The following is a 23,064-nucleotide window of genomic DNA, read 5'->3' on the forward strand; positions in this document are numbered from 1 at the left end:
CTTGTCCCGGCCTTGCGCTGGCCTGAGAGACCTGAGCCTCATCCTCTTCAGCTTCTCTGTATGTGATGTGTCTTTTCCCTACTTCAGGGTCCTGTTTTTTAGCTGGTTCACAGCAACTTATGTCACACTTTAGTCTGATTTTCTCTGCGTCTTTCTGGCTTGGGGTTCTTGTAGCTTTTTCAACCTGTAGATTTATAAATTTTTTTTTAGTTTAATTAATTAATTTAAATTCTTTATTCTTTAAAATATTACGAGTCTCCTTTTTCCCCCACTGACCTCTCCCCAGCCGCTCACACACCCCAGCACATGCCCTCACCCCCCTACTGTCTGTGTCCATTGGTTATGCCTATACATACGCATACAAGTCCTTTGGTTGATTTCTTACTCCCCTTCCCCCCACTTCCCTCATAGGTTGGACAGTCTGTTCGATGCTTCTATGTCTCTGGTTCTATTTTTGTTCATCAGTTTATGTTGTTCATTATATTCTACAAATGAGTGAGATCGTGTGATGTTTATCTTTCTCTGACTAGCTTATTTCACTTAGCATAATGCTCTCTGGTTCCATCCATGCTGTTGCAAATGGTAAGAATTCCTTCCTTTTTTACTGCAGTGTAGTATTCCATTGTGTAGGTATACCATAGTTTTCTAATCCACTCATCTGCTGATGGGCACTTAGGCTGATTCCAAATCTTAGCTATTGTAAATTGTGCTGCTATGAACATAGGGGTGCATATATCCTTTCTGATTGGTGTTTCTGTTTTCTTGGGATATATTCCTAGAAGTGGGATCACTGGGTCAAATGGGAGTTCCATTTTTAATTTTCTGAGGAAACTCCATACTGTTCTCCACAGTGGCTGCACCAGTCTGCATTCCCACCAGCAGTGCATGAGGGCTACTTTTTCTCTGCATCCCCACCAGCACTTGTCGTTTGTTGATTTGTTGATGATAGCCATTCTGACAGGTGTGAGATGGTACCTCATTGTTGTTTTGATTTGCATCTCTTGGATGATTAGTGACTTTGAGCATGTTTTCATATGTCTCTTGGCCTTCTGTATGTCCTCTTTCGAAAAGTGTCTATTTAGGTCCTTTGCTCATTTTTTTATTGGATTGTTTGTCTTCCTTTGTTAAGTTGTATGAATTCCCTATAAATTTTGGAGATTAAACCCTTATTGGAGATAACATTGGCTGTAGATTTATAATTGTAATCAAACTTGGGTAAAGTGTGTCCATTATTTCTTTAAACGTTTTCTTTTAAAAAATATATAGTTTTTAGTTGATTTCAGAGAAGAAGGGAGAGGGAGAGAGAGATAGAAACGTCAATGATGAATAAAAAATCATTGATTGGCTGCCTTCTGCACACCCTACATTGGGGATCGAGCCCATACACTGGGCATGTGTCCCGACTGGGAATTGAACCATGACCTCCTGGTTCATAGATGGAAGCACAACCACTGAGCCACACCAGCTGGGCTAAATGTTGTTTTCTTGTCCTGCCCTTCCGACTTCATGACATTCAACTGTTTGTGGGCACACAGTTCCCTTCAGCTCTCTTGATCTTTTGCAGGTCATTTTTCCTCTGGATAGTTTCTGGTGCTGTGTTGTTTATTCCAGGACATTTTCTTCTTTAGGTTTTAATCTACACTTAGGTCCCTGCAGTAAAATTATTTCTGATATATTTTTCAGCTCTAGAAGTTTCTTTTGTGGTTTTTATATCTCTGTCTTTCCTTATGTTCATGTTTTCCTTTAAATCTTTGATCATATTTGTAATAGCTGTTTCAAGATTTGTTCAATGAATTCCATCATTTTTGTTCTTTCTAGGTCTTCTTTTTTTTTTTTTACTGCTTTTTTAAAGATTATGGGTCATATTTTGTTGCTTCTTCACATGCCAGTAATTTCTGAGGTGATGGTAGACATGAATGTTCTGTGCTGTTCCGTGTCTGAAGTTTATTTTCTCCCTGTAGAGACTCTGGGGTTTGCTCTTGGTGGGAGTCAAGGTCTGAGGATCAGTTTGGTCCTTCCCAGGCTTATCCTCTCCCTACCCGGACCAATGCGCTGGCTGTCACATGGTGCCTGTGTCCTTCTCCACCTCTCCTCCCCTGCAGTCATGGGGGCAAGACCAGTTGGGGCCAGACCAATGAGCAGAGCAGGCCTTTGCTTTCTGTCACCATTCTGGTGCATTCTCAAACCTCTAGTGCAGTGGCTCCTGTTCCAGCCCATTTACAGAGATGATAGGTCATCTACAATAGACTCTTTTAGCTTTTAGTTCCTGCCACCCCTCCCTCTCTCCCTCTTCCCTCTCCTTTCCCACTGTCTGTCCCCCTCTCCTCTTCCCACCCTGGTTGGTGGTGTCTCCAGGGTGATGTCATACATGGTGTCCAGGCCAGCGTCCTGGGCCTCGGCAGCACACCTGTAAGTGGTGAGGAGTCTTTGTGACTCTTGACTAAAGAACTCTTTTCCTTCCAGAGAACTGCTGTCAAGTGATGCGATGAAGGAATATAACCGGGCTCGTGTCTACCTGGACGAGAACTACAGGTCCCAGGAGCACTTCACAGTAAGTGCCTCTGCCCCAGGGGAGCTCCTGCCGAAGCGGCCCTTCTCTTTCGGTGGCCTGCTCTCCATCACAGCATCCTGCCATCTGCCTGCATTGAAATGTTACAGCTGTGCTGCAGCCTTTGGGGGTGCCCTAACTCAGCAAATCTATGGGGCGTGGGGCAGCACAGTACAGATGGCTCCTCAGCTGCTTCCTCAAGGTGCCCTTAATGGGCTGCTCATCAGTTGGCACAGACAAGGCCCATGTGGTAGCTGGAAGGTGGACAGCCAAGGATTGAGGCCAGGGCCCTGGTGTGTGGGAAATGAGGGAGAATTAGGGTTCTGGGGCTTACAGGTGAGGGGTTAGCCCCATGTCTGGTCTTCTGTGCCCAGCTGCCTGTGCCACAGGCTTGCTCCAAGCTCTGCCACTCCCGTTGTGCACCTAAGAGAGAAATTTCTAGCATCAAGTGCTTACCTTGAAAAATCTCTAAGGAAAAGAAAATTAACCTGAAGCAACTAGAAGGAAGGAAATAATGAAATAACAGCAGGAATCAGGGCAGTAGAAACTAGAATAATTGAGAATTCAGTGAACTGGTTTCTTAGCAAGGTTATCAGTCTGAGCCACCTTCTCCAGCGGATCAGGATGAGCCTGTCTTGGAACACAGACCCAGGTGGTGGGGCCTTCAGGCGGATTCCAGGCCCGGCTCCCGGCTGTGGCACATCTGTGCTAAGGGCCCAGCGTCACTTACTGCACAGATGTCCGCCTCCATGCAGGCGGTCAGGGGACGATGGCAAGGCTCCAGGTGCGCTCCGAAGCCTCAGAAAGAGTGATGGGAGGGTTACCAGCTCCTTGTGGAGGGAGCCTGACACATGTGCTCAGAAACCGTCACCTCACAGGAGCTGCCACCCTCCTATGGAAGTTTTCCATTTGATTTCAAAATTCTCATCTTGCTAGTTCTCTGTGACCTGCTTTGTGTCTCATATCATTACAAGGTAACATAATCATTTCATTTCTCTTCCAGCCAGAATGTCTGGTTGGCTGAGAAGAGAAGTGGTGGGACGTTGGAGGCGCACCAGGGCTGAGAGCTCCATTTGGTCTTGTCTCATCCCTGGAAACTTATCTCAAATGTCATTTCACCTTTTGCAATGGAAAACAAAAACCTGAAAAACAAGTGTGCCCATAACTCAGCACTTTCACTGAAGAAATACTGTTCTTGCCAACAGTTATGGTTCTCAAAAATTATTTGGTGGCAAAATTTGGAAGTAATTTTCAACACCCAGAGTTTGAGATTTTCACACGGTGGGACAACTGTCTGATGGGACAGTCTGCCACAGGACAGCTTCTGTGATGTGGGGTTTTAGGGCTCTCGAGGGAGGAGGCAGGCTGCAGCCCGTTATGGCCCCTGCAGGATCTCGCCAGCCAGTTGGTACATTGAAGTACTTAGCAATGATAGTGTATCTCGTCTGTCCTTCAATGCAAGGATTTTTAAAAGTAAAACAACAGAAACCAGGGTGCATCCAGAATCTATGTCATCTCACAGAATAGCAGTGTTTTCCTTGTAAATACAGCAATAGCACGTTAACTGGGGACATGGCAGTCTGTGTGGTTGGAGCCTGAGACGGTGTAGTGTACAGGGCCTCACTGGGTGGAGGGACTCGACACAAGCGACAGAGGGAGCTGCCCAACCACCCAGGTCTGAGGTCCCCAAGGCTGTGGGTGTTGGTATCCATAGGACATGACAGCATCTAGTGTTGGGGAGGAAGGCTGGACCCACCTGCCAAGGGTGGGGGCATCACTCGCTCCCCTCTCATCCAGCCGTACCTGTGGCCTGAGGAAAGCCAATTTGCTGCATGGTGACTGTCCAGTCTAGAGCTGGGATAGTTGTGTCTAGGGGTGAGAAGCGGCCAGCCTTGTTGCAGACTCTGTCTGGAGCTCGTCCCATAGTTGGCACAGGGAGAGGCTTGCGTTTGTCATTCCATCTCATGACCGGGGCGGGGGTAGTTGCGATGAATCTCTGCTTGACCCTGGGCCCTGTCTGGATTGCTGTCCCCTTCGTGCCCGTTCATCACCCTCAGTGTGTCACCTGTGGAACCGTCTTTGCTGGGGGCCTCTGGATATCCTGCTGGAGGGACCCTGCACCCCTGGCTCCTGGGCAGGGCTGAGCAGCACTGCCAGCCGAGAAGCCATCCTCCTGCCACAGCCTGGTGGCCTCGGGCTGTCAGAAGGAAGAAAATTTAATTTTTCAAGATTAATGGTATTGGAGCAATATTTTTAGCTGAGTGTGGTTCAAATAATAGGCCATTAATTGAAAAAGGAAATTGAAATGAATTTATCTTGTACATAAATGCTGTCATAGGTATTAATAGGGATCAGAAAATAGTGGCCTGTTCCCAGAAAGATGTTGAACCTGACGCGGCACCTGTGCATGAACATGATGGTGGGGGTTGCTGTGCGCATAGGAACATGGGCAGGGTTGGGGGTGGAGCTTCAGCCTGTGGGGGCTTCGGGCCCTGGAGGGTCTTCGGGCCCTGGAGGGTCTTCCACCTAGAGCAGCGGTTCTCAACCTGTGGGTCGCGACCCCTTTGGGGGGTCGAACGACCCTTTCACAGGGGTCACCTAAGACAATCGGAAAACACATATATAATTACATATTGTTTTTGTGATTAATCACTATGCTTTAATTATGTTCAATTTGTAACAATGAAAATACATCCTGCATATCAGATATTTACATTATGATTCATAACAGTAGAAAATTACAATTATGAAGTAGCAACGAAAATAATTTTATGGTTGGGGGTCACCACAACATGAGGAACTGTATTAAAGGGTCGCGGCATTAGGAAGGTTGAGAACCACTGACCTAGAGGGTCTTCTGGCAGAGGCAGGAAGCGGCCAACATCCTTCTTCACCAGCAGATGGCGCCAAAGCAGCACCTCGTATCCTGAGATTTTAGTATAGGAGGTGCTCAGCAGCCAATTTTCAGACTTAAAAATTATTACGTTACATTTTGTTTGCTCCTAAAAAGCATCCTGAGTGGGCATTTACTGGAGCAGGAGGTTTGTCGGGTCTATTGAAGGTTGAGAAGACAGAATGGCCTCCACTGGCTGTCTCCTGGGCAGTGTCCCTCTCCCCGGGCCTTTATACTCGCCGGGTCATCGCCTGCCTGCACTTTCCACTGGAACCTTGAGAGTTGGAGGTTTGTTCCTCCAGAGGGACTGCCAGTCTGGAGTGTTGACATTGGCCCTGAAAGGCTGGGCCCTGTCCTGTTCTTGGGAACTTGTTTAAATGTCCATCACAGGGTGGACTGAGGACCCTGGCCCATGCGTCAACACAGCCACGAGTGAGCTGGATGGGATGGCCAGGAGCTTACACACTGTGCCCAGGGCCCCCAAGTGCCCCAGGCCCTTTCCTTCTGGCTGCGGCCCCAGATATGCCAGTGTCGACGTCCTGATTTCTGTCTTCCTTCCTGAGCTCAGGCCCCTGGAGCAGCAGTTTCGCTTGTCCCTGCTCTGGCCTGCAGCCTGGAGTCACGTCAGCACATCTTGGGTGCTCAATAACCGCATCTGAGCCAGTGAGTCAGTGTGGGTTAGACGTGCACAACCCAGGACCTCCCTGCAAGGGTCAGGGGCCGTGATGCCCCAGCGCAGCTCAGTGGAGAATGCCTGCCTAAAGGCAGAATTTGAGGCCATCGGTGTGTAGATGTATCTAAGGCCATGGATTGGGCAACATCCCACAGGTGTGGGCTGCAGGGAGGTCTGAGTCTGGGGCCCCCACCTTTGGAAATTGGGAAGAAAAGGTGGGTTTATCAGGGGAGGTGAGAGAAGGTGGGGACAGGGGTGAGCTGGAAGCCATGAGGCAGTGAAGAAAGGTTGCAGGGGAAGGGGACTGCACCCCTATAGCCGTGGCACCACCTCCTAGGCCCCACCCCCTGCTTGGGGCTGCTGGGAGGACCCAGGGGTCTGGAAAAGAGGGACTGGCACCCAGCTGAGGAGGGGCTGTCCCTGGGTGAGCATGCAGCAGGTACCTAGATGGCCTTTCCCGGGGGGATTGACTGCACCTGCTCTCCACGACCCAGAATCTAATGCTCCTGAGTCCTGGCAGATTTGCACATTTCAACACCACACTAATGTTTTTGTATTTGTCCCCAAAACCTATAATGTTCCAGCTTTCATCACCAGCAAGTTTTAAGGCCCCGGGTATCTTCCATGGTAATAGACGTTAGGTGGTAAATGTGTACGGCACTGTATTCATAGCAGGGTCGGTGGATGAGGAGCCTCAGAGCCTCGAGAAGGTGATTGGACATCTGCTGCACCCTCCCTGCCCCTGGGGACCCGTAAGGCCCCTGTCCTTCCTGGGCACCATGTGGTGGGTGCCAGGTGACAGGATCTCATGTTCTGGGAACAAGACCAGTTGTTGGGGATGCTACCAAGTCTGGTGGAGAAGCAGCGGCATCGCTGTTGCTCATTCATCCCTCCTCCTGGAGCAAGCCTGTCCCCTGCCCCCAGATTCCTGAGGCTGCCCTCCCACCTGGCCCTCAGCTCTTTGGGCCCCTTTATCTGAAGGACTGTGCATATTTTTGTTCATGTCCTGTCCCACCCAGTGAGAACAGTGTCACCACCCCCGGATAATTCTTTGGATTTAGCGATCAAGTCCATGTGCAAGTGTGTTGACAGTCAGGCATGTGACATGATTCTGGGACTGTCGGAAAAATGATTCATACAAAAACACTTGAGAGAGACCTTCCCATTACAAGGACGGGCTCCAAGGCGGGGGGGGGGGGGGGGGCGGGGAAGAGAGGGGGCTTTCCTTAGGCGGTGCCAGCTCCTCAGGATGGACAGCTCACATCCCCCCGTTCCTTGTGGGTACCAGCTCCAGAGCACAAGGAGGTGTTGGGGGACTCCACCCAAGGGCATTCAGGGACTGCCACATGGCCTGGTCAGGCAAGTTGAGGGGAGCTTAGGGAGGAGGCTCCAGGAGGAGACACTGAGCTCTGTGCCGGTACAGGGGACCCTGAGACTGCCTGAGTTACACTGGGCATCGCAGAGGCCCCGACACCCCCAAATGCTCTCCCAGAACCCCCTGCCTCCTGGCACCTGCCTGTCATCCAGACCCTTGGAAAATGCTTTCCACCCAAAGCCTTCCAGGTTCACCTCCTGGGAAATGAACTCCCTGGGAGGCCTCAGGTGGCCGCTGTTGTCACAGGTGTTACTTGGTTAACTTCACAGCGCCCTGGGGCCCACGGGCCTTGACACTGAGGAAGTGCCCGAGTAGTTTTCCAAGGCTTCCAAGTGTCTATTGATCCGAGGCGGCGAGCCCAGGAGTCACGTGTCTAATTTCACAGGCACGCCGAGGAGCATGGAAAACGCATCACTTATTGCCCGCAAAGCCTGAACGTCGATAGGGGACGGCTTTTCTATACTCTGGCTTCAGAGGTGGCTAAATGAGGAAGAAATTGCAGATTTGTTTCCATATAATTTCCTTGTTGTCTGTTTCCTGCAGGAGTAAAGCATCCGGCATGAGGGGCCCCCACTGTTCCCACTGGTCGTTTGTCTGACCGCAGGGGCTGTGTATGGGTGATTCACGGGGCTGCTGGGGGCTGCTGAAGGCCCCGAGGAAGCATGGCCAGGGGCTGCCCATCTGCCCCTCACCTGGTGACCCTGTCTTCCCCCCTCACCTGGTGACCTGTGGGGAGGAGGATGCGGGGAGAGGAGGAGTTTCCTGGCAAGATGTATAGGCTGGCATGGGGACCCCAACACAGTATCAGAGGGGGCCCCCTGAGGAGCTGTGGGCTGATGCAAGTACCCCAAAGGTCCCTTTTTATTTGGGGACAGTGGTGCTGCTGGTAGGACTAGGTGAGGATGCTTGTTTGGCACCTTTTCTCTGGGCAGATCAGCTCAGTGGTAGACAGAACAGGCCCTTTCTCCATGGAGAAGCTGGAGGCCAAGGAGTCCAGCCTGAAGCCGCTCTGGTTTGCACACAGCAGGACCCACAGAACCTCCCGAACCTGCTCACACTCCATGGCTGGGCTGGGAAGAGTGAGGGGCAGCCACATGTCTCAAAGGGCAGGTGGCAGAGACTGTCCCTGTGTGGCCTGGACAGGGCTGCCCATTGCTGTGGCCTCACGCCTCCCACAGCGGTGTCTGTTGTGGGACAGGCCTGTTTGGCCGCTGCCTTCGCCAGTCCTTGCTCATTTAGCTGTCGGCCCCAGAAGTGTCTGTGTAGCAGCTGGAACTGTGCACTGTGGTTTGTTGAACCAATTTGGCAGCCCTTTGGGGCAGTGAGCGCAGTCAGGACGGCTGGCAGAGGCTGTCCTTGCTGTTGGCTCCAAACTGGTGCCTTTGGAGCCAACAGGGCGAGGAGGGAACCCTCTCATGGAGTAGAACTTGTCCAAGGGTGTGAAAGCTCTCCAGCAAGTACTGGCAGCCGGTGGGCACTCAGCCCCTTGGAGCCTCCCTGCGCATCGAGGAAACGTCCTTGGCGACCACAGGGTTGCCTGAACACGTGGCATTCAGAGCTCCCCTTAAAGCCCTAGAAGTGGGGTTGCGTCTGGGCAGAGGGGCCTGAAGCCAGAGACGTGTCAGATCTGTCAGTGCCTGAAATGCAGCAGCATCCAGGGATACCGGGAAGGCCTGCAGGCTGAGATGCCTCCGGTGCCCTGTGTCCAGGCTTTGTCCTCTGCCTTCCAGCTGCCCAACCAACACCTTTATCTCTTCCATAATTTGGTCTCAGGAAAGAGGCAACAGGTGAGTTTCATTTTCTGTGAGGGGAGAAGAATGGCTAAACCAGAAATTCATGGACACGAATTTGAGAGACGTCGAGATTTCCCAGGGGTGTGGCCTCGCTCATCTGGGGCGACATGGAAGCCAGGGAGGAGGAGTCCTGTTCTCTGTCAAGTGCTGCCCTGCAGCCTCCCCAGGAAGCACCTCCCCCTCCCTGGCCCAGAGCATTGCTTTGCAAACCCCGCCCTGTCCAACAAGGTCCTGTTCCCAGCAAAGTGGGGTGGTGATCCTCCCTGTGGTCAGACCGTGCAGCCCCCTGGGTGCAGCCCTGGCACCAGGAACCTCGGTCTACGCTTGGAGGGTCAATCCTCACCCAGGAGGAGCTGTGTGCCTGCGCCTCCCACTCCATGTCCCAGCTGGTGGCTCCTGGGCCTCCCCCACCCCCTTTTGCCTTTTGCGTTGCCGTGAGGAGGGTCCCCACCGGCCCTGGCAGTCGGTTCTCCAAGAGGGCCGGGCTTCCCTCTGAGAGCAGGGCATCTGCTGGAGGGTTACCCGGGTGGCTCCTGGGGTTCTGCCTCCCATGCATGTGGTGGGGCGACAGCCTGGAAGCCATGCTCCTTCCGAGGAGACGCCCTCCCTACCTCTCCTCTGATGGCCCCTTCCCCGTCTCTGCTGTCCTGATCAGATTTTAGGGGAAATATATGGAAAGTTAATGGAGTTTACTGATGTTCTTTGATCCAAGGAGGGGGAGGAAAGCAAATGCATTTCTGATGCGGAACTAATCTGCTTCAGGAGGCCCCCACCAGCCTGTCTCTGCCTGCGCCCTGCCCGTGGCCCAGACAGGCCTGATGAAGTGAGAGAAGCAAGATTGGTTTTCCGAGGGCACCGGGCCCCCGTGCACAGCTAAATCACACTGTCTGCTCTGCCGGCGGGGTAACACCGCGCCCCCCTCGGCGGCACCTGCAGCCCCGCGGGACGCAGTGATGTGCGGCCGGGCAGCGGCGGGCTGCAGTGAAGGTGAAGCTGTCATATCGATCTTTTTAGCACTAAAATATGAGCCACTTTGCTCCGCTCCCCGCTGCTGTGATGTGAAAAATAATAACTCGGATCCAAATTAAAAATATTGATCCCGGGAAGGTGCTGAAAGTAAATAAACACCTTCCGAAGTTTTCGGGTCAGCCGAGGAATGGGATTCAGCAATAAATGTGTCGGCACGTCACAGTGCAGGGTTCTTGATCTGTTTTTTCTTTGAATTGATTTTTCATTATTTACTTCCTAAAAGTGTTGGAATTCGGTCCTCCACTGTTAAACCCCAGTGTTTGGGCAAATTATTTCTTTGGGGCTCACAAGGTGCTCCTAATCCACTCGCTCATTGATTGATTGATTTTTGACTCAATAAGCTCACAGTCCCTGCCTTATTTAGAGCTTCCATCATAATTTTTTATACATTTAGGCCTGACTTTTTTATTTCCCTCTAACAGATGAGCTGACGTTGGGCCATCAAGTGGGGAGGACAGTTGCCACAAGGTTAATTGTATCTTCTCCCTGTGTTCCCAGCTGACGTTGGGTCTGTCATGGCTGAAGGTTGGGTGACGGAGCACAGCCCTCCTGGACCCTTACAAACCCCTTTACCAGCAGGGCCATGACCCTGAGGGTCTGCCAGCTGCCCACAGCTGGGCCCAGTGGAGTGGGTGGCTCGACTCTCCAATGTCATGGTTTTTCGCGGGCGCAAGGAGACACTGAACCATGTGCTTCTGGGAGTTTATCCTTCAGGAGACCCCGAAAGCTTGGGTGAGTCCCCCACCCTGCATAGCAGGTGCCAGGGACAGACAGCTTGCAAAAGACAAAGGGTGCGGTGGCCACATCTGTGTGGTTGTGGGTGGTGAAGACTTGTCTGTGGGGGGACTTAGAACTTAAAACACACACATCCCGCTGCCCCTGAGAGTCAGGGTTCCTAGTGACCATTTCCTGGTCACTGATGCCCCGATTTGGGAAGCTGCCAAGCATAGGGCTCCCTGGGCTCAATCCCGGGGGCCGGGGGAAAAGGTGGAGGCCTGTGCCCCGCTCTGTGCTTTGTGTTCTCCACATCGGAGGACCCGCTGTGCTTGCTGGTGGCCTGCTCCTGAACCAGGATGTCAGTGCGTCTGTCCCAGTGTGGGTGCCGGGAGTGGTGCTAACGAGAGGCGTGTGATGCTCCACGTTCTGACCCACCATTGATATCTGACAAAGGTATTGGGCAGCTCAGTAGGGGGAAGAGGATATTTCCACAAATGGTGCTAACTATTAGTGGTCCATGAGCAAAAAGACAAAACCTCAACTCTGACATTGAAACTTAACAAAAATCAAGCTCGAAACAGGTCATAGATCTACAGAAGAGCTAAAACATAAAACTACCAGAGCACACAGGAGACAATCTTGGTAACTTTGGCTTTTCTCTTACAAAAGAAAAAATTTATCAATTGCACTTCATCAAAATGAAAAATATTTGTTCTTCAGAAGATACAAAAATAGGCAGTCCACAGCCAAGGAGAAAACATTTGCAAATACACCCGACAAAGGACTTTATCTGGAGCCCTATATATAAAGAACTCCGACAGCCTACCACTAGCCAGACACACAAATCTTCCTGAAGTTTTAAAGATCGGAACAAACACTTCAGCAGATAAGGTGGAAAATGGCTCACAAGCCCATGGAAGGACATCGGAGCAGAGCATATGAAGACCACACTGTTGGCGAAGATGACAGGTTCCCCACTGCTGGCTGAAATTGAACAGACTGGCCATGTCATGTGCTGGTAGGGTGTGAAGACCGGAACTCTCAGACGTTGCTGTAGAGGAAATGTCAGATCACCGCCACACAGGAAACGCACCGACCATGTGAGCCAGCCACTCCTCTCCTGGGTATCTGCCTAAGAGCAAGGCAAGCGTGTCCACACAAGGACTGGGACACAAATGTTCATGACACCTTTACTGATAATACCCCAAACTGCAAACGACCCGAATTCCCACCAGCAGGTGAGTGGTAAGCCGCCTGCCGAGCCACGCAGTGGCGAGAACTTTTGCTACAGCAGTGCTGCACTCTGGGAAAGTACCTGTGCTGAGTATCATTCCATTTATCTCATATTCTTGAAAATGCAAGCTCATCTGTAAAGACAGAAAGCAGCTGTGGTTTCCAGGGACGGGGCTGGAGGTAGGGGTTTTGAGGGGACAGGGACACAGGGCAGCTTGGGGAGCCAGGGCCGTGCCTGCTATGTGGCTGTGACGGTGGCTGCCCGGGGCAGCTAGGTCAGACCTCATTTGACTGCATCCATTCACTCTGTGCGGTTTTGTAAATGTCAATTGTGCATCAATAACACTGTGAAATACCTAGTTACCTGGTTAATGGCTGGTAAGCAGAGTTTAAATGATTTAATTGAAAAGGGAAATATTTCTGTTATAATCTGACTCCATGTAAAGGCTATATAAATCACTCTATATGTCTTATGATTAAGGAAACCTAACATTCCACAAGAAATAATAGCAGAGTATGAATAATTTTTCATATTCACATTCTACAGGTATTATCAACATAAAACTGAAGACATTCTTTAGGTTGAATAGATTTTCCTGATTTTTTAGTGTGCCTAACATTATTCCAACTCAACAAAAGTGACTTTGGTTAACATTAGCCCCATTTTGCCTGTGCTCTGGACAGGCAGGTGCCGTCTTCAGTTTAGAGTTGGCCAATTTGCAAATGAGTTTGTGCCCACAAGGGGGCCGTTTCCTGTGAGGAGGAGTCTTTGCACTTTCCGTCCATTGCTGTTGGTTTGAGGAATCTGGAAAAGCAGATTTCCGATGCTTGATGGTGCTTCCTCCTTTGCTCCACACACACCTCACACATCGTCTTCATCTTGCTCTGTGTCTGTGTCCTCTCTCAACTGTGAGCATCCGGGCCCAGAGGCATTTGATGGCTGACCCGTGTCCCCAGGCCCAGCCGGCATGCAGCCAGCACCTCTGGCCAAGTTGCTGCATTTGCGCAGCCAAGCCCAAGGGTTGGTCTGGGTCTGTGGTCCGGTTGGTGGCCTTGCTGTGCCATGTTGCGGAGCCCACCCTCCCAGCCAGCAGCCTTGCCTCACTGGTGCTGGGGCACTGCACTCAGATCCCCATTTAGGGAAGCAGGGCCATCAGTGGTGTGTTGGGCATCTCATGTGGCTGGAGTGTCAGTGAGAAGAATACTTCCCACACCTGCGATCTGGACTCCTCCCTGAGCTGGGTACTCGGAGATGCAGTATGTACACGCATGACAGAAGGAAGTCACGCGTGCCCTGGGTGAGTCCCCACCAGTGTCCCTGCACCCGTCTGCATGCACTGCCGCCTGCAGTGGCCTCAGTGAGGAGCAGGCACCGGGCTCTGCCTGGCCGGGGGATGTGGGAAGGGACAGGGAAGAAGCGTCTGCGGGGCCAGGGACCCCCTACATGGCCCTGTGGCATAAGGAGTGGTCCCCTCCCCTCCATCTACCACAGCCTGGTCACATAACTGCCTTCGGTCATGCCTGTCCCAAGCTGTCCCTGCTGTCTCCCACGCTCACTTGTGTGGACTGGCACCGTAGTCATACTGTGCCTGATTCCTCGGTGAAGGAACGAGGGCAGTCCTGGTTTCTTTGCCCAGAGCCCTGCCTGTGTCAGTGTCTCTGATGGCGTGGTCGCTTCATCCTTGCTTCTCTGCCCCCATAAGCCCCTGCTGCAGGGCCCAAGCGGGTGGCAGCTAGCTGTGAGCCAGGGTCCCTGCCCCTGTGTGGGTGGGGGCTGGGTGCTCTGCAGTGGCCTCCAGGGCCCTTCCTGGTCGCTGTGCCTGCTCTCCAGGAAGTCCGAGGCGGGCTCTGCTGACTGTGGGGTGAGGAGCCGGTGGCCGCTGATCCGTCAGGCAGACAGGCGTGATGGAGTGCGTGTCACCCGCAGCCGGGAAACAAATGCGCCGCGGAATGTATTGGTGAACAAACTGAAAAATTGTAAAGCTCTTAAGGACTTTCATGCTTGTTAGCATTTTTTGACAGAAAATCACTGAAGCAGTGAACATAAAGAAGTAGTCACGGTTGATTCACAGTTCAGCTTGTTGTTCTAGTCATTTGGCCTCGAGTGACATTTCACTCCCAGGGATCGTTTCTGAGCTGCCCTGCTCACCAGGGTTTCTTTCTGCGACTGTTTCCACGTGTCCTGGCTCTTTCACCTGAGCCGTGGACTCCCTACAGATCTGTCCCGATGCTCTGGAGGGAGAGCAGGGAACCTTCCTGAGCAAAGACTGACTTTAGATTCTGAGAGCCAGTGTGGATGTGGGGGCTGGTGTGGGGTGGGGGCGGTGTAGAGTGGGGGCCGGTGTGGCCTGGGGGCCTGTGTGGCCTGGGAGCTCATGGGGGGTGGGGGCCAGAGTGGACATGGGGGCCCGTATGGCCTGGGAGTGCATCTGGGCTGCCATGCTCCTGGAGCCCAATCATAGGAAGGTCCAAAGTCTTCAGGAGGCAGTCACAGGAGTATCTTGAGGGTGAGTGATGGCTGCTCAGGACAGGGTGCAGCCCACTCTGTAGTGGACGAGACACTGCAGTTGGCAGGACCCCAGGAAAGGCCTGCCCAGGGTGTTGGTTATTACTTATTCTCGGGCAACGATGTCCTTGCCAGCCTTCCGTGTGGCCGATTCCTGCGTGTCCTGTCACAGGTCACTGGTGGCAGAGCCGGCTCCTCTTTTAAGACATCCACGGCCCCATCTGAGGAGAGCGAGGTGTGTCTCCCAGGAGAGGAGGACGTCGGCATGAAGGAGAGGGGACCTGGCTCACAGGGGCCACGGTGGCGCTGGCCTTGCAGAGCTCCTGGCCCTGCTCCTGGCTCCCTCTGCCATCAGGCTGCAGGAAGCCTTGGTAGCCACGGTGGCTGGTCCCTCATCAGCAGTGGTGGCTGGGGGCCAGGCCTCCAGGCTGGGTGACTAGGCCAGTCCCCCAGACGGAGCTGTTGCTGCTCAGACAGGAAGGAATGAAAACGGAGTTTAGAAACTACATTTGCGCTACGTTTTTTCAGAAAAGGCTGACATCATGGACCCGTCTACTGTCACCTGGAGCACATCTCTCCAGCCTCCTATCTTGAGGTGACACTGGCCTTTAGAAATACCCTTCCACATTTCCCCTCGATTTGTAAGTGTCCCCTTTGGGGAGAAGACCTGACTTTTAATTATGACAAAGAAAAGTAGCGTTGAGCCTGGCTGGTGTGGCTCAGTGATTGGAGGTCCTGGTTCAATTCCTGGTCAGGGCACATGCGGCTCATCCCCAGTAGGGGGCGTGCAGGAGGCAGCTGATCGATGATTCTTTCTCATCATTGATCTTTCTATCTCCCTCTCCCTCTCCCTTCCTCTCTCTAAAATCATTAAAAAAAATTTAAATACTCTAAAGAAAAGTAGTGTTGATACTTGGGTTTCCCTCATGGGTCATTGTTTTCGTGGTTAGAGAGAAGGACACCACCACACATCTACCCGTAAGTCAGACCCTCGTGTGCCTGGCTCTCACTGACTGTTTTCTTTCACATTGTGATTAACTTTTAATGCATCATTAAAAACTGCTTCCTGCTAGTTTCTCATTTGTGAACGTGGGAAATGATTTATACTCAGGGTATTCATGTCTAGAATGCCAAGGAAAGAGCGGCCCTGAGGAGACATGCTGCCGTGTCCAGGCCCTGGTGATGGGGAAGTTGTCACACACGATAAGCCGGTAGCAGACAAGGCCCCTGCAGCCTGTAAGTGACGTGGCACAGAGCAGCAACCACAGGTCTCATCCTCTCCAGAACACTTGAGATTTAGACAACTACAGCGTGCCCCAAATCCTGTCAAATCCTCCCAAATGAACCAGTAAAAGACACGTCAGCCAAGAGGCCCTGGCCCTTTGCAGTGGCTCCCTGTCCACTGGCCACCTTCTGGAGTGCAACAGTGTCCATGGTTGTCGGAGAAAACCCCGAAACATCTTTCAAAGGGAAATTATTACACTTCGCTCTTCATCTTGAAATTAATGTTGGGCTGTCAATTTTTATTGCTGATCTGATGGATGCAGTCCAGTGATGGCAGCTGCTCCTTGGACAGCCTGGGATGCCATGTGGCCTGGCTCCAGTGTGGGCTCACCCGCACCCCCCACCCCGCATTGTGGGGAACTCAGGTAGAGAAACACCTGTGCAGAGAACAGTCTGACCTGCACGATGTGCTTGGTTCCTGGGGTCATTGAGGGGTTTAATTTTCTTTTCTTGCCCTCACCCCAGCCCGCCACTCAGAGAAAAGAAGGCTGGAGGCAGCTTTCCAGGCTGGGGCCCGAGCGGCCAGCACCGGGTGGGATTGAGGTCCGCCCCACTGGCTGGGTTCTTTGCATCTACTTACGAGGCCGGGATGTAATGATGTGATCGTGCTTGTCTGACAAATGCAGCCGGGCCAGCTCAGGACAGCAGACGTTTCCACTGTGACCCGAATCAGCTACGCGGCAGCCCCTTTTGGGTTAGAGCTAAGCTATTTAATCAATGTTGGCTGTTCTTCCAACCGTCGTAATTATTTAAAGGGTTTTCAAAAGGGAGAGGACAAATCAAATCAAACCATAACTGTTGTATCTCATTCAGAGCTAAGTGTATCTTTTAAAATGTGGGCCTGTTTAGAATCCCCTCCCAGTTTTCATCTATTATCACAATAATTGAGTTTGTAGCTGGAATTAAATTTATCAAATTGCGTTATCCTCTTTAGAAATTGGATAGGGCCCCGGGCGGGGAGGCAGAAGTTAATCCGCTTTGCCGAAGCCCCAGTGGCACCGCCGCAGGACGAGGGCTCAGGCGTCTTCCTGTCACCCGGACGCGATGTAATTTCTCCTCAATCCCTTGTGCAAATAATGACATTTGAATCGAGCATTAACAGGCTTAATTACTTTAAAATTGTCATTTTAATTTACACTGATATAGTATTGATCATACAAGCAGAGATTAAGCTGTTCAGTGGAGCGGATGATGGGGAATTAAACATTAAAGGGTCCTCCAGGGGCCGCGGCTGCCCAGCGAGAGCCGGAAGAGGGATGATATTTCTCAGTAATGAACTGGCGGCATGCGGGGACATGAATCTTGGGCTCCTGGAAAAGGGGAAATAATGGGGTTTGGGCAGCATTTGCAGGTTACTCATTCGCCGCCATGCACCAATTCTCCAATGATCCGTCCGCCTCACCAACATTTATTTATCCAGCAAATTCCGAGCTTTGACCTTTTGCTAAGTACATTGAACATAAGTTGGAGTGGAGATTTTTGAGCTGTAACTTTTGTATTTGTTATTTTTTTTCTTATTTCTAGGCAACATCAAACAAAATTATTCAGTTGTCCTAACGTTGTGTCTGCGGGCCCCTGCGGCTGTCTGTGGTGTGCTGAGAGGGCCGTGGCCAGTCCTCAGCGAGCTCTCAAGGGGCAGGGGTAGCTGGGACTGTCACAGGCACCCGGGGTCATCACAGGCAGGGGGCCGTCCCAGGTAGGGGCCCAGCTCCTGCAGCCATGCCTCACACTTCGCTTGTGAAAAATTCCAGAGGCAAGTCCTAGGTTTAAGTGTCGCTGACCCCTTTTTTTCAACAAAATGATGTGAGAGTCTCACATTTTGCCCTGGAAGTAATGGTCCTCTGCCTGTCTTTTCAGTTTGCTGTTTTCTTGTGATCATTATGCAAAGCTACACCCTGTAACTGCAGATGCTGCCAGCTGGGGAGAAGATGGAAATGAAGCCAATTTTTTTTTTTTTTTTTTTTCAGAAGAAGCACATTTGACAGGCTTCTTTTGGCCACCGTCAGACACCTCAGATCTTTGAACCGCTTCACTCTTTAGAGGTTACGTAATAAAAACTTAGGTGATTGATTTTATGGCTCAGTGGGGAATGATGAAATTCTTGATCCCTGTCCATAATGGCTTGACTTTACACAGCGGGCTAGAGATTTAATTAAAGCTGATCAGGGAATGAGACGCTGCTGTTTCTCCCCAAGTGGACGTGGTTTGCACAGGAGTCTCGGAGGCGTCACATTTCTCCTCAGTGGGACTTAAGCTTGTCGTCCACTTCACTCACTCTGAGTAGCTCAGCCATCTACATCCCTAACGATAGCACTTTTGGTTTTGTTGTGTCTGTGACCTTCTTCTGTTAAAAAAAAAAATGTGCTCTGACGTTTATCGGGCACCTCCTGTTTGCCGGGATTGTGCTGTCTTAGAGCTGGGAGCCAGAGACACAGACAGCTGGGTCTCTGCTGCCTGCACATTTTATCTTCACTGGGGACCCTGAGACTGGCTGAAAACTGGAGGGCACCTCCAGGGACACTCCTGCTCGGTCTACTCAGCCTCTTCCTTGAGAGCTGTAGGCCGGTTCCTCTCCTGTGCTTGCAAAGTTGTTAGTGTCATTGGTGTGTCCACATGTGGGTACCGAGTAGGGCATGAGAGCGGTGGCGGGGGGCTGACCTCAGGAAGGCTCCCCCGACCTGGGAGTGAGCGTGCTCCTCCAGGCATCTGGAGAAGTCATGTGGGAAGTTTGTGTGGAGATGTTGGGAGTCAGTGCCTGAATCTTTGACCTGGAGTTCTCGAGTGGCTCTGCTCTACCATGTGCTCCCTCCAATGTAATCACGCATTTTTTGCACGTTGGCATTTCATTATTTCCTGTGGACCCTAGCTCCTGCCTCCCCTGCACTGTTCCTCGCCAGGCATCGGTCCTCACGCGGCATGCTGCCTGTTGCAGACTGACTTTGTGGCTGCGTCACACTTAGTTACACATGGACATGGCAGGTCTCCACGCAGGAGCTTCTGCCCCCATTCCCAGGCACTGTCCCTTCCCGCTCTCACAGCCCAGCACTGGTGTCCTCTGTCCCTCTCCAGCCGCGCCAAGTGGCTATGCCTGTCCCTTTCCAGCCCTTCTCAGCCCCACTCCCTCCCCCTCCCGAAGCTCTGGCCCGTGCTGGGTCCTGGGAACCGCAGGACCTCCATCCCACTGCACACCTCTTCCCCCAATGCCTTCTCCTCTGCCTGAAGCCTGGTGCAGCCCCAGGTATTCCCACCAACTTCTGTGCAGCCCTGGCCCTGGCGCCCCCATGTTCCCTCGCCACACCCAGCCCTGTCCTCCTCCCGCCAGCATCCACCCACATGTCAGCTTGCCATGTCTGTGTCTCTGGCTGCCAGCTCCCACTGGGTCCTGGCTTGCCATTCCCACCAGCACACTCTGTGACCACCAGGGGCAGGATGTCCCAGGTCCCTGGTCCCCACCAGCAAAGAACATGTCAGCATTCCCTCTTTTTGTAGGAAACACCTCTTGACCCCCTGCCTCCCCTTCTTCTTGGTCCTGCAGAAACACTGATCCGTCTCCTTTTCTTTTTAAGGAACATGATAGATTCCATGTGGTCAGGGCAGCGGCGTCCAAGTGGGGAGGGCTGCCCAGAGGGTGGTTGACGGGTGTCACTCCTCCGCGCCATTCACGGGCTCTGATTTATGTCCAGGCCGTTAGTGGGACGTAGCTGTTCCCAGAAGGCTGTTCGTGATTTGTCCCCAGAAGAGAGGTGAGGACCAAGAGGTGTTTTCTTCAGATGATGAGGCTTTGGGTACATTGCAGCCTCCTCCATCGTCTGCCTCCTTCTGGCTGGGGCCACAGGGACATGCGGTGGCTAGTGGTGAGTCAGGGCTCTTGTGCAGCGGCCTCTGCCTGGGAGGCGATCAGAGGTGGGTGGACACAGAAGGAGGAGGCCTTGCTGTGCCTTGTTACTCTAGTGGTAAGGGCATGGGGTGGCAGGAAAGAATAAATAACATCACAACTGAGTAGTCGTTAACATTGAACTGTGATAACACCATCCTGTGTGCTTCCACATGCCCCCCTGAGGGCGCAGAGCAACCCTATGAAGCAGGTACTGTGATGATCTTCCCGAATTGCAAATACAGAGACTGAGGCGCAGAGAGGTCAGCAGTTTGACCGAGGTCTCCAGACCCAGGTGGGTGGGCAGATGCAGGACTGAGCTTGGTGCTGTAACTGCCGTGTACAGCTCCCTCAGAAGAGCAGGGACACGGGCAGTGGTCAGGGTTGGGTGTTGGTTTAGAGGCTGATCAAGGACATGCTGTTTAAAGCTGGAGGACAGTGTTTTGGTGGCTGAGACTCGAACAGCACCCTAGTTCAGGGCTAGGGAGAGGTCTGCGTTTTGAGTGGCTTCTTTAAGGGACACTGTGCTCTGTGTATCTCTGACAGACCTTTGTGTAGAAAGAATTGGATAACATGCCCCGTTTTAGAAACGGGAGAGCTGAGGCTTTATTGATGTGTGTATTTGCTCAAATCACATCGCTGGGAACTGCAGAATTGAAGTCAGAATTCAAGGGCTGCCTGTGGGCCAGGAGCACATGTTACATGAAGTGCGGGGACACGAAAGAATGGTGGAAGGAGACACACGGTGTGCCGTCTAACACACGTGTGATTCGAGCCTGAGAATTAAGCAGGCAGATCGGAAGTTATTTTTGAAGAGATGATAAATTTTCCAACGCCTGGGGACCTTCATACACCCCATGAAAAATCCCAGTGAGCCCCAAACAGGATAAAGAAAACCCACCCCAGAGCGATCATAGTAAAACGACAGAAACCAGAGACTTCAGGACCTTTCAAAAGCTTGTGTAGGGAAAAGCTAGGACACCCTTGACTGGCGGCACTTACGCTGCCTGCTCCCTGCCAAGCAGGAATGTGACAGAGCAGCGTGGCCCCCAGAGTCCCTCAGGAAACGCCACCGTGGAGCTCTGTGTCCAGCAAAACACGTTTCAGGAATGAAGGTGAAATAGACTTCTTCATTCTAATGAAACCTAGAGAATCTGTCACCTGCAGACCCCACAACAGGCAGCAAGTACTCAAGGGTGTCCTCACACAGAGAGCGCAGGGCTCCAGAGGGAGAGGCGGGGGCAGGCGGGAACAAACACCGTGAAACGGAAAATATGGCGGCAGAGTGAGTACCTGGGGCGGAAAATAGACTATCTCCACGTTTAATACCCGGGTGTTTGAAATGAGAGAGGATTAAGTCCCCCAGTTCCAACAGGGGATGGGCAGACTGGGGTCAGCAGGACAGTGTCCAAGGCTTTGGGACCTGGAGCAGAAATAATGACGGTGGGACATGGAGGCCCGGGTCCCGTGGAGGCAGCAGCCCCTGGAAGAAAGCTGCTGTGTTGGCATGTCTGTGCAAGGGGACTGCGCTCAATGATTTGAAACAGAAGTAAATGGCGGTTTCCCATTATAATTGCAATTTAAAAATCAATTAAGCCTTTCGGGTAGCATTTTCTGTGCCCTGAGCTCTCCTAATGGCAGCAGGTAGTTTGTAAACAGCTTGTGCTCAGTGTTGTCATTCCTTAAAGTGCATCCACTCTAATTAGCCTCTCTACATAATGCACGTAGCCTGCTTCTCCAGAACATCTGTAAGAACGAAATTGTAATTGAAAAGCTAATGATTTTTGGAAGACAAAAGATAAAAGTCAGAGCTGCTTTAATTATGATACAAACTCTCCACATAACTTAATGGGCATAAAAGTTTATTGATTTACTTTTGTAATCATTTAGACATGGAAAATATGACAATAAATTTCATAATTTAAACTAGTTATTTTAAGACTGATATATTTCTTGCTCATCACTGAAACTTTGTTTGCAAAGTCTGTATTATTGGAAAGAGCATGTATATTGCAAGTGAATCTCATTTTCAGAGGAAAGTACCTGGGTGGTGCAATGAAAAATAATTTGGGGTGCTTGCAAAGGACGTCTAGGTCTGCGCCATTTCTTCTTGTCGCCTAGCTGGGTGCTGGGCACATGGTATGAGTCCTGTAATGTGGGCTCCTCTGTGCACTCAGCTCCCTCCCCAATGAAACAGGCACAGGGAGCCGATTCCTCTACCACCTATTGTCAGGCGTCAGCTCATGAAGTCTGTTAAATCAAGGAAAAAAAGTAGGATTTTCCTGTTGGAAAGGAAGGTCCAGGATAACGTGTTGAACACTAGCCGGGAGAGTACATGTGGGGAAAGAGCTGGGAGGGTCCAGACTGACAATAACCTGGTACATCTCCATGAGATGGCTCCCGGATGACGAGTGCCTGGGCCGCGTCCTCACGGCAGCCCCGCCCTGGCCCAGGAGGAAGGGCAGGACCAGCAGGGGCCTCCGTGCACCTGCGCCTGCTTCTTACTCTCAGTGTGGACAGCACTGCCACTCTCTCAGGCACCTTCGTTCCCTTACATGCGGGCAGTTCTTTGGGTGAGGAGTGGTGGCTGCCATCTCTACAGCCAACTGAGAGAGCTGGGACTTCCCCTGCCCGAGTTTCTTTGAATCTACCATTTGGATGTGATGCTCACAGCACCACTAGCCTCTGGACTGTGGACTCCAGGGCCACCCTGTCCCCATGTCCTTGATGTGCTGGCAGATCAGGGCCCCATGGCCACTTCCTCCCCCCACTCACCTTTAAGACACCACGTGCCCCTGGATCCGTCCTTCTCCTTGACTGTCCTGTGTCCCCACTGACCGCCCCGTGTCCCCACTGACCGCCCCGTGTCCCCACTGACTGCCCTGTGTCTCCACTGACTACACTGTGTCTCCATTGACCATCCTGTGTCCACAGTGACCACCCATGTCCACACTGACCACCCACGTCCACACTGGCCACCTTGGCAGTCTCTCTATAGGCTCTTCTCCTGTTCCCAGTCCCTCCACAACAGTATCCTGGGACCAGTCCCTGGCCCTGCCCTTTCTCTGGCTCTAGTCAGTCCTCGGTGAGAAGACCTCATGTGAACCGTGCTCATTTACATCTGCACCCAGACCTCTGT

General features: G+C 51.9%; 1 protein-coding gene across 2 annotated transcripts in view; it reads left to right on the plus strand.

The window, feature by feature from the left end:
• INPP5A (inositol polyphosphate-5-phosphatase A) overlaps positions 1-23,064 on the plus strand; it is a 144,527-nt gene that overhangs the window by 60,066 nt on the left and 61,397 nt on the right. For both annotated transcript variants that reach the window (XM_070432131.1, XM_070432132.1), the window contains exon 4: positions 2,464-2,551. In XM_070432131.1, the coding sequence (XP_070288232.1) occupies positions 2,464-2,551 (88 nt within the window). The remainder of the gene's footprint in view (positions 1-2,463; positions 2,552-23,064) is intronic.

This window comes from Myotis yumanensis, unplaced genomic scaffold (assembly GCF_028538775.1).
Source record: "Myotis yumanensis isolate MYYU_CA2020_CCGP unplaced genomic scaffold, mMyoYum1.0.hap1 SCAF_13, whole genome shotgun sequence".
Taxonomy (NCBI): Eukaryota; Metazoa; Chordata; class Mammalia; order Chiroptera; family Vespertilionidae; genus Myotis; species Myotis yumanensis.